The sequence below is a fragment of the Camponotus floridanus genome, unplaced genomic scaffold, assembly GCF_003227725.1.
Source record: "Camponotus floridanus strain SB8 unplaced genomic scaffold, Cflo_v7.5 scaffold8, whole genome shotgun sequence".
Lineage (NCBI taxonomy): Eukaryota > Metazoa > Arthropoda > Insecta > Hymenoptera > Formicidae > Camponotus > Camponotus floridanus.
Window position 1 is genome coordinate 1,300,758 of NW_020229849.1, and position 12,518 is coordinate 1,313,275.

The 12,518-nt window shown below is 27.5% G+C and overlaps 2 protein-coding genes across 5 annotated transcripts; one reads left to right on the forward strand and one right to left on the reverse strand.

Annotated features, from left to right (window-relative positions):
• Positions 1-3,972: 3,972 nt before the first annotated feature.
• LOC105250793 (kinetochore protein ndc80) lies at positions 3,973-6,786 on the reverse strand. The gene is made up of 2 exons (XM_011257067.3): positions 6,557-6,786; positions 3,973-5,722 (listed from the first exon to the last, which is right to left on the reverse strand). The coding sequence occupies exons 1-2, from the start codon at positions 6,708-6,710 to the stop codon at positions 4,008-4,010; spliced, it is 1,869 nt and encodes a 622-aa protein (XP_011255369.2). The 5' UTR covers positions 6,711-6,786; the 3' UTR covers positions 3,973-4,007.
• Positions 6,787-7,154: 368 nt separating this feature from the next.
• LOC105250795 (transcription elongation factor, mitochondrial) lies at positions 7,155-10,254 on the forward strand. Of its 4 annotated transcripts, none has more exons than XM_025414284.1 (6): positions 7,155-7,183; positions 7,559-7,704; positions 7,802-8,012; positions 8,125-8,271; positions 8,506-8,677; positions 9,013-10,254. In XM_025414284.1, the coding sequence occupies exons 2-6, from the start codon at positions 7,607-7,609 to the stop codon at positions 9,327-9,329; spliced, it is 945 nt and encodes a 314-aa protein (XP_025270069.1). In that variant the 5' UTR covers positions 7,155-7,183; positions 7,559-7,606; the 3' UTR covers positions 9,330-10,254. The 4 variants fall into 4 exon arrangements, with proteins under 4 accessions (XP_025270069.1, XP_011255372.1, XP_011255370.1 ...); XM_011257070.3 differs by lacking the exon at positions 7,155-7,183 and adding an exon at positions 7,300-7,321; XM_011257068.2 differs by lacking the exon at positions 7,155-7,183 and adding an exon at positions 7,360-7,431.
• Positions 10,255-12,518: the final 2,264 nt, after the last annotated feature.

Sequence of the window (12,518 nt, forward strand, 5' to 3'; positions counted from 1 at the left end):
ATCAAAAATATGCAATTATGAATTTACAGTGATGATAGTAAACATATATATATATATATGTATGTATATATATATATATTTACTATCATTTATATATTTCTGTAAATATTTTGTACATGACATGGAAAAACTGAAAAATTTAATTGGATATTTAACACGTTCCCTGCCATGTGAGTCTACTGAGCCTTCCATTCAATTCATTTAATTTTTACTATTAATTATAACATTATTATAGATATTTTATAAAGTTATATATCAATGCCTAAATATCCATAGTGCAATTATATTATATCAAACAATTATATTATATGTTCCACATGTATCTGTTTAGATATTTTCAAGCTCTATATACAATAAATTCTTTTTATTTGTATTTTATAGAGCATTTTAAATGTTACGCTTTTTTGTTTGATGAACAATTATCACAGTTTTATGTCATAAGTAAAATTATGAGCTTCAATAATATAAGGTGACCAATGTAAAATGAACGGGAAATCAATCTGGCACAGAACATGTTAATCACAATGTCGATTTTGTGTGTAAGATTAATCACAATTATGATTTAATGTCTGTTATTTTATTAGTACGTTATATGCGTTCACATGTTTTTAAAATTGTATAAACGCTCATAATCTCTACTGAATATTGTTCCGTTAATTGTATAGTATAAAAGGCAAGTTTCATACATATGAAAATATTTCTCACGTGCCGTGCTTGACTATGTGTATATATATTCTTTTCTTTATAATTCCAATAATATTCTACTAAGTAAACGTATGTTTTGTACATATTTTATAGTTACTTGATTCTTCAGCTTTTGTGCCAAGAAGGGACTTGGTTACAAATTGTACATATTTTATATAGATATGTTAATTATATAACATTGCATGTTTTATTCATATACATGAGTATACATTGTAGCAAGTTCCAAGTTAATATATATGTGTTCTAAATGATATTTATCTGTCCACATTTTACAATTTGTGAATATTATATAACTGATGCCGAAACTTTTTACACACATATTCTTTGTGAAAATTGAAACAAAGCGGGCTAAATTTAAATATGAAAGCTGATGAATTGAATATTTACACATTAAAAGATATCTCGTCAACTTGCCAGTTGTACATACAATGTGACAAAAAGATCATTATCTATTTTGCATACTGATTTTTATAATCCCTAAGTATAAAACTCAAAAAATATGAGTAGGGCGATAATCTGTTAAATTTTCCTACAATTTAAGATTGCATCGAAATAATGACAAATACTCTAAGTAAGCTGCATATACTAACAGAGAATAATTTAAATAATATAAATGAGAGATAAGGAGATCTATACGTAATTCAGGTTGTAAACATTGTTTGTTATTTTAGAAAATTAAAGATATAATTAGATAAACGTCTAGTTTTTATTTGCTTTGAAATTTTATATGAAAGCAGATTTGTATTAAGTAGTGTTACTATCGGGGTTGGATTTTTCCAATAATAATCATCATAGGTATGGATTCAGGCAAATTTTTAAAAAGTACTTGAACAAAAAAGTATTAAATATAAATATAAAAAGTCTTCTAAAAGTTGATTTTTTGGTGATGATAATAGTACATTTCAAAAGAATAATTTTATTTAATATGAAAATTATGCATGTTATAATTCATAATTAACATATGTTATACTCAGTGTATCACTGAACAGAAAAAGAGAGAGCAATAAAAAATATAAAATATTTGATATAAGATACTCTATTTGTAATATAATATTAATGTCATAAAATTTATTTATTTATATTTATTTTGTTCTTTTTTTATTATATGTAATATTGATATATATATATATATGATGTATATTACTTATTTTTGTTACTTATATATGAAAGTTATTTAATAAATTATAAATATATAAAAATATATATATGTGGATAATCCTTCTCTCAAACACTATTTAGGTGCCTATAGGCAACTATAGAGTTAAATCCAATCCTGTGTGGTGACTATATATTACATATAAAATTTATTACAATAATTATATATATATTATTATGTATAAATGATATCTTATGTCAAAAATGTGTAAAATTTTTTAGTGATAATTCTATTGAATTTTCTAGTATAAACATCGAGGATAGCAAATTTTAGAATTCTAATTCATTCGAGAATAATCGAATGTGTTAATTACTCATTACACTATATTTAAAGCGCGTACGAAACATTAGTACAAAATTATTAAGTGTATGTAGAATATTTCTTAATTTTCATGTGCGCATGTGTGTGTGTGTGTGTGTGTGTGTACATACTGTATGTATGCACTTTTCTGAAGCATCTATGAATTCATCAATGAATCCATCATGTTGATCATATGTAATCATGTAATCATGCTTGGATACAAAAAACATACATCTTAATCCTTTCACAATAGTCAACACAATAGCGTACATTCTCACAGCACATAAATGATCTCATAGTTTACGATAAGACAGTTTATTAAATATGGGAAGAAAGAGATAATAAAATATATGCATGTGGGCTAAATCCTTTGTAAATCTTATGAGTAAAAAAAATTTATACAGTATATGATCCACATATAAAAGGCGATATGCACTAAAGCTCAACATAAGATAAAATTAATGCAAAAATCTAATATCATATATTTTTGTATGTAAAAATTAATATTTTATCTAATCTAATTTTAATTTTGAAAATCACAATACATATTTATAGTAAATTAAATATTTCCTTTTTTATTGTTAATTTTGTCTTATGTAAAGCTAAATAAATTGGAAATTGTTTAAATTATTATTTAAAGTGCTATTTATAGCAAAAAAAATCAATTTGGAAGAAATTGCAAATGCCTAAAATCGATTATACTAAATATCGCACAATGCATTTTAATTAATGTAGCATATTAATTACTATGTTTCATATGTACAGATTAATATAAGACAAAAACAGCTCGGGACCTAGTTATAGCTTAAATGATACATTCAGGTATAATTGAGGAGTGACTTTGAAAATATCAGTCAAATGATCATCATTTGATCACCAATAAAGCATAATATTTATAGTAAATAGTAATAATAATACAATCTACAGAATAGAGAACATGTAATTCACATTCATATATTTAGTTGGAGCACTCTTTTCTGCCACATGGCATAATTTCTAATATGTTTTAAATAGAATGGCTTATAAAACTTAAACTTTTAAAAAATAATATAAAAATTGTTCAAGTTCAAAAGTGAAATTGTACAGCAAGCTAATTAGAAAGTTACTCCTCAATAGAAGATCAATTACTCATCATATAGTTAAGCATTGATGAAACGCAGTTATATTGTAAAATATAACTCTCGAAAGATGAATATTTTATTGGCATGTAATATTCCTTGTATGTAATATACATAGTATTCGTTAATACCTTTTGTTATTTATAAATTATTAATGTATCATGTACGTCGCAGAGTTAAAAGATGTATGTTTCAACTGTGTAATTTGTCAGATCATGTTAAAACTTATCCAAAAAAGGAAAAGAAAAAAATGCGAGTTACATATTGTCATAACATATAGAGCTAATAGAATAAAAATATTTTACATACTAGAATTTGCATCATTTTGTAAAAGCAAATGAAAGAAAAAAAATATAAGACAAAAATGTGCATTTATTTTGTTTGTACGATATAAACGACATACGAGTTTCTACGAGAAACGTATTTATTAAATTCCTTGTTTAAAATGACATATTTCGTTTTTACATAATTATTTCTTTTTATAACTATTTATATATTATTTTGTATTTATAATTCGTATTTATAACTTTTATTGTGATACATTTTACTAAATAACTCATATAACGAAATGGCCTAATAATAGATTATATATCATAAATAATATAAGAATAAGAGTAATGAACATATACTATAAAAATCTTTATGAACATATACTATGAATGAAAATTAATTATGAGCGCATGCTATATAAAGAGCATTATTATAAAAATATTTACATATAGATTTTCTTATTCTGTGGATTTTTTTCTTGTTAAAATATTATAAAGCTCGCTTCTGTGTTCACCAATTATTTTATAAAATTTGCCGAAAAACTCTTCGGCACGTTGTTCTAAAAATATCCGTCTTCTAGTTACTGCGTTTAATTTATCTTCGGCCTCTTCTATTTCAAGATCTATTGTTCGTATATCTGGCATCATATCCTGTATTGCCTTAATTTCATTTTTCAGGACTTCTATCTGTTTTGTCAATTCAATTTTCTCATTTCTCACATCTGTCTTCATTTTATCAATGCAAGCTTTCTCCTTTTTTAATTTATCTTCATTCACAAGAAATTTAACTTCTTCTTGCAATTTCTCCAATTTCATAGTCTCAGAACAGATATAAGAATCTATTTCAATGGATTGTTTTGTCAATAATTCTTTGCAAGTATTCATTAAAGCAATTTTTTCTTTCATAGTATCCATTATTTGTGGATTTAATAATCCTTTCTCCGGGAGTTTTAATTCATCAAAATTCACAATGTCACTATCAGTATGCATAAAAATCTCTTTATTATATGCCAATATTGCTTTATTGAGATCATTATTGAAAGATGCGAGTTTGATATCTAAAGTATACAATTCTTTTTGATAATCTTTCAAATGCTCATCGAATCCATGTATATAGTTTTGTATCTCCGTGCATTCTTTGACAATTTTTTCTTTTGCAGATTTAGACATGGGTTGGTCCTTTACAATTGATATTAATTCTCTGTATTGTATCTTTCCCTTTTCAAGTTGCTCATTCAAAACATCGCGTTCTGCATTTAATTGATTTGTCTCAGCAGAAGTCTTCTCTATGTAATCTTCTTTAGCTTTAATATTGTCCAATTGTTTATCATGTTTATCGCGTAAAAACAATAATTTCTCACTCAAATGTTTAACTATTTCATCCATTTCTCGTGACTCTTCTTCTATTATCTGTAATTTCGAGGTATTTTCTTCCAATTCTTTACGTGCCTGAATTATATCCTCCTCGGAAATGCCTTTTTGAGTTATAACGTCCCGTTGATATTTCTCCAACAATTCTGCTTCCTCGTCGAGTTTCTCATCATTCCAAGCTTTATAAGATTCTAACAATGATATAAATTCTATTTTGTTAATTTGAGCTTGTTGCTCTGTTCCTATAAACGGTAAAGTTTCTAGCTGATATCTATTAAGCGCGAGTTCTCTCACTTGGCATGCTTCTACCAGCCAGCCAATCCATCCGAGAACATTGGGCCATGAATGTGGTACATTGGCAGTCTTTAACCACGACTTGCTTATTATACCAGGATAATGCAACTTCTTTGCACTTGTCGGAATCTCCTCTATATAATTTTTTGTTGTGAGTTCTTGCTTGATGTCGAAAAATTTCAAAAGAAAATTAGAAGTCTCTACAAACATATTCAATGTAATCGGCTTCAAACTACCATTACTGTTGAGCATGTTTGAACGCTGATTTACATGAAAAAAATTATCTATCTTATTTAACAACTCCATTTGGTAGCTCTTATCGCTCAAGGGCCTTGTATCCTTTCTGGGACCCTTAGCACCAGTATTGCTAGCACGTTCACCGGATGGCGATCGGGCTGTTGATAATGCTGCAAGATGTCCATCTGAACGTGCTGAACTTGGTACATTAAGTCTAGTGGAAACTCTCAAAGGTGTAATTGGAGTCGACGATAGATGTAGAGGAGTTTTACCTATGCATATACAAATATATATATATATATATATATAAAATGAGCCACCATTAAAATTTGAGATCTATAAAATTTGATATGTTCCAGATTACAAATATTCTCAATAAAGTTCTTGTTATATTATTAAACATATTTTTATCCTGCATCAACACATATTAGCTTTTTAAATTAAAATTCTGATTTTATAATTGTAGAGTTATCCAATCCAAGTCATTGAATCTTTTATATTTTAACTTTGTACATGCATGTATAAATTGCATACCCTAAATTAGTTGAAGAATCGAAACAAATGTAAGACTTTTTCTGACTTGATTTTTTACTCGAAAAATTACCTTTCCCATATCTTTACTTTTTAATTTATAAAATCATATTTTAATATAATAATTTTATACAAACATTATTTGACAGTAAATGTTTTTTACATATGTGTATACATGTATACATTTATCTTCAAAAAGTCATTATATATTTTAAAATTAAATATAATGATCTGAAAAATAAAATAAAACGGTCTGTAAGATAAACAATCTAATATAAAAATAGAAAAGCCTAAAAGACCACAAAATATTCTAACAGATTGAAAATTATTTCTGTTTTTGTACTCTTCATTAATTACACTCGCATTGAAAAATATTTGGTATACAAATTTTGTATAAATTTTTATACAAAAATTCTATAAGAATTTTTTTATATAATATTTATACCTTAAAATACATCAAATAAACGAGTTTAAAAGGCACCTGTACACTGAACAATAATCTTAATCGTGTTATTATCACTCAACTGATTGAAAGATGACACAAATTTAATTGCTATGAAGTGTAACTCTTGTACCTGTAGATTTTAAAAATGATTTTCTGCCAATCGAGCCCGCTCGATCGCTGGAGGAACTCCTGAAACGAGGCCTGGGAATGTGACTTTCGTCAGTCGAAACTTTTTTCGGCTTCAACGTTACAGTCCTTCGCTGATCGTTTCGAGAGCGATCCATTTTAGAGACTGTTCCAAGTATTCGAATTCTTCTTTCTTATAGATTTCCGCCTCTAGAAAAAAACGTATGTACACAAATATTCGAATTTGGTAGTTAATGGCCGTATTCAGCAGACTCAACCGCCAAGTGGCAATTGAACATGATTGGTTTCTACTTTCAGATCCAACCAATCAGCGTCGTATTACATCGGAAAATCTAGTAACATTGAATCCTCTGAATGCGGCCAATTTATCCGAGTCCAGTGTCGCCAACCTAAGATAATAAAATTTTCTTGAGGTAATATTTCATTTGACACATGATAGAGATTTTTCGCACTGATTGGCTGGTTAATGGAAAATATTTTCGGAACTCTAGATATTCTCTATCTGGCAGCCAATCGATATGTTTGATGAATTGTTCGATTGACCAATCGATATAAAGAAATATTTTTCCTCTTTTGTTAAAAAGAACGCATTTTTATCATTTTGTTGCAGGTAAATATTTACTTGTGACGTATTAAAAAAATACAAATTGTCAGAAATTATATATTAATAATTAATATATCCGAATATATATAATTAATATATCTTACGACGTGCCAATCGAGCATAATAATAATGTATGATTGACCGGTATGTGTTCTTATATGCATATATAATTTGTTATAATAAAGAAAAAAATGTGGAATATGATGCTAAGAAGATTATTTAATAAGACTTTTATTAAGACTCAAAAAACGCAGGTAAATTTCGTGCATTGATAAGAGAAAGAGAATACAATACATTATAGGGGTTAATAACTTTTATATAAATAATTGTTTTTTTTTCGAAATTTAATATTCTCTTTATTTTTTATATCTCAATCTGCAGATCTACAAACATTGGGAATCAGGCGCAATTACTTTTAAAATAAATAGTATGTGTACTGATACTATGAATTTAGATTCCTTCTCTGTAGAAGATGAGAAGAAAATTCTCCAAGTAATAAATTCCAAAAGGATGGAAGATCTACTTCAGTAAGAGAGTTAATTATTTGTATAAAAAAATTTTCTATTTTATACACATTGAATTTTTTTTTATATTCTTTATCGTTGAAATTATACTTATACTAAGGTATTCCATTACTAAGAAACGTGCAGAGAATTTAGAATGCCATCGTGCAAATAATGGACCATATAAGTCATTGGAAGATTTATTACAAGTTAAAGGTATAAATAACAACTGTCTACACAAGTTCTACAAGTCTATCATATATGGCAACAAAGGAACGCCTAAGAAAATTACACGAGGCTTAATTCTAACACCAAAAGCTAACGACCAGAAGGTATAAGAAATCAAACTTAATGTTTAAGTTGAAATATTGCATTATATATATTATTAGTAGCTTTTTTCTCTTATCCTTGTGTAATTAATTCTATCTATATGAAATATTGCAGGATGTTAATACAGTATTAGGCGTATACATAGGGTCAGATATGATAAGTTGGTCATTGTTAAATCGCGATTGCGAAGTATTACAATGGAATTACAAGTGTTTTCCACAAACTAAATTAAAAGGGAACATTCATTCTTTACTTCAAATAGTAAGTACCACAAACAATTATATTTTTCTTGTACAATTATAATTTAATTATAATTTCTGTGTTTTTTTTAAGTTTTCTATTATGTGTTATAAATCTATATAAAAAGTCTGTTTTAGGATTTCGAATTGATTATCAATTATAGAATGAATATTTGGAGTTAACAACTATTTTCATTAAATATTTTTAAATGTTTAATAAAATATTTTAAATATTGAAATATTTTTATCTTTTTAGACATTACCAATAGCTGAAAAATTACCAAAGGCTGATCGATATGTACTGCAGGATATTGTTGGTAACATAGGCCATCATAAGGGCCAATCGGCTTATCAGGCTTATGTACAAGAATCTGTGGTTAACGCTATTATTCTGTCATATTTGTCAACATCAAATAGTAAATTTAACAGTATGAAGATTCACTTCACAAACAGTTATATTAATATTAGAACGATTAAAATTCATAATAGTTATTGAAGGAAGAAGAAAAATTGTTTCCAAGACAAAAGAATCAATTAGAAAATAATAAAAAAAAATATGAATTTTTTTTCTTTTTTAATTTACACTAATCATGATTTTTTTAAATATAAATTTATTGATTAATGAGATCGATTATTCTTAAAATAAATAAAAAAGTTACAGCTATGATTGAATGAAAAAATAATCGCTTTTATCGTTCTAGTATTAGTAACATTTGTTATATATTTCAAAAGAAAGATAAAAATATTGTTACAAACTTTTCAGATAGCATGGAATTTATAACAAATAACATCTTTATATTGCGCAAGCGTATTTTACCAAAAATCTATGGACTCGTAGTTGATAAGGAAAATATAGCTACAAAATATATGATGGACAAACTACTGCAAGAAAGCGATAGATTAAAGAAAACTAAAGAACGCTTGCCGAGCGTATTAATAAATACAGAATTAAAAAATATGTACAACACGCAAACTCCTATCTATCAAGAGCAAATTAGTTGGTCTTTATTGATAGCGTTAGCTTTTCTAGAATTGGTTGTACATCAAAGAACTGATATGATCCTTCGTAGTGATATATAAAGTCCATTACTTATTGTTATCTAATAATATCAAGAGAATTATTATGATCGATGAATTTATTTTGTAAGTTGATATTATATATAATCGTTAACAGATAAAGAATATTTTTTTTGTAAATTTCAATTTTAGAAGGAAAGATAAATCTGAAGTTATCAGTTAAATTTGTATCTTTATAATCGAGAAAGACACATTGCCTCGACGCTTCAAATTGTCCTTCCAATATGTATGTTTGATACAAATATAAATAGATAACACAAAAGGATCTTAAAAAAGGATATGTATATATTTATAAATTTCAGTATGTGTAAGATTATCTAATTCTGAAATTTTACTAGAGTTTCCTAAGTAATACAAAGAATTGGCAATTCTCGTAATAGTCGATTCAGGAAATGTTGTATTTCATGAAAATAATTATATAAAATTATTGATGAAATTGTGAGAGAAAAAATTAAGAATACGCGTAAACCTGGGAGAATTACCAACAATAATGACAAAATACGATAGATATCTTTTTATACAGGTCCATTCATTTATTATATCCTCACGTTTTATCATGCTATCTATTTATACCATGTGTTTATTGTTGCTCGCTGCTCGGATACAAACTCGCATCGGTTTATGTGAGATTTTGTATAGCATATTCCACGGCATTTGCGACAAAAATAGAATTATCCGAGCGATGATTCGCAAAACGATGGAGCGAGTATACGAGAGCAAGACGATGAGCGGTGGCTGCCTCGTAGATTTCATACGAGAAGCTTCTTGATGAAGTGAATATACATCTTCATACATTCTGTACATTTTGTACAAAATTCTTTTCGTACTTGACATACACGATGCTCGACTCGTGAGATACAGTTACGGGAGACATTTAAACGCCGCTGCTTAATTGAACAGTGATTAAAATGTGTGTAAAAAAAAAAAAGAGCTTGTATACGAAAATGGTGATCAAGCGTAAAGGGAAACACACCAAATCTTTATTTTTCATTCTACGTATCTGAGACTTGACCTTGGTTTACAACCGCGCTTAGGCTCCATCACGAAGATACATGCACGTATCCGAGTTAAGCTTATACGCGACGAGATGTCCACGAAAGGGTATCGCAGAAAGAATGGAAGCTGTTTAAAGCTGAATAAATTATCAGACCTGAGATGTACAGGGTGTATCTTAAAAAGCTCCCACTAAGCGAATAGAGTTATTCCTGATTAAAAACCGAGTCGAAAAGTCCTGAAGCATTTTTTTTCCATAATGCTTAATAAAGCGGTAATTAATGATTAAAGTCGCGCCAATAAAAAAGACAAACTTCCTCGTTACCAACGTATGAAGATTTGGATAAGCAAAAAAATTAATTGTTTTGTGTTCATTTTTAAACAATTCATCTTTTCAGAAATCTTTTTAATACTTAAATCTGATTAATTATTAATTAATATAATAATTAATATAATTAATTAATATAATACTTAAATCTGATTAATTATATTTAATGAATCTTGGGGGAAAAAATGGTTCAGGACTTTTCGATTCGGTTTTTCATCAGGTATAACGCTATTTGCTTAGTGGGAGCTTTTTAAGATACATCCTGTATACATGAATAATAGATTACACGAGGATGACCGTACATAGAATTGTAGTGACCTAATTTAGGAGAGACTTCTTGCTCTGGCAAGCACTCTACTGCTTTTAAAACAGTGTCCAATTTTCTACGACATCCGGTATGAGTGATAAATGAATAATAATTACATCAGCTATATATATGAACAAGATTACTCGATTAATCCTGACTTCGATATGGTTATCAAATCAATGTGTCATTGCACACGTAAGAGATATGCATTTGCCGCACAGAAATTTATCTCCGACTTTTTTTCAATCTCTTCCTGAGCAAAAAAATGAAATGTTACGGAAAATATATTTAGTTATTTAAATATATTTAGTTATTAAATATATTTAAATTATATTTAGAATATTTGTAAGAAAAAATTAGCTAATTAATAATTGTTTAAATTAAGATATTCTAAATAAAATTCCATTCATTGATTCTAACGAGTGATAATTATAGATGAGAATATATCTGTCTGCCAAGACACTTGCACGCGAATCAATGTGTGACGATCAGAAATAATCTATCTTGAAACATAATCAATTGTTAAGTATCGTTAAATTCCAGGCATATAAAAGTGAGCGTGTCTATCTCTAATTTTTAATTATCGATTGCTCTCTTGCTCCTATAAACGCATGATTATTACAAGTATTGCATTTCTGCGGCGAGAGATTTATTTCATATAAATGAATTTTATATTATTAAAAAGAGAGAGAGAGAGAGAGAGAGAAAGAGAAAAGGAGACGCATGGACGACATGTGATCGCGCATCTTACAGATTTATATTACAAAGCGTGCGCAAGTACTCTGTTTAATTTACCCTTCGTCCTTCGATTATATATATCTCCGGATTATATCTATGTATTGTACGTTGTACGTAAGATAAACTTGTGCTGCATTCACAGAGCATACAGAAAATCTTTAGTAAAATCTATTTACCTCTCGATATATTAACAAATCATATATGGACATACATCGTATCGTACAATAAATCGATCCGTCTGCATCGCATTCAGCTCTCGATTATTTTGAATCACATCGCCGCCAGATTTTTAACGCAATTTATATAATTATTATATATATATATATATATATATATATACATATATATATATATATATATATAATATATTATTATATTTTATAATATATATAATATATAATATGTATTATAATATATATATAATATATTATTATATATTATTAGAATGATACCCGATCAGACCAGCTGGAAACGAGTGTCGACATATATACTGATTTCATATATATATATATATATATATATATATATATATGTATACGTATATGTTTGTATATGTATCTTTTATATACATTTATTTACATACATGTATATAAAAGATATATTACACTATATACCTTAACAATTGTATACATTATACGCACCCATAGATTATCCCATATAAATGGAATAATCCGCAAATTTTTTTGAAAGAAAAGAAAAAAAATGTTCATCTTTTTTTCACAAGGGATAGCAGTATCGGTCTATATCCCATCTATATGGAAATCATCCTATATATATGTGCATATTTCATTGTACAATACTATAACACATTACGAAACGAGGGGCA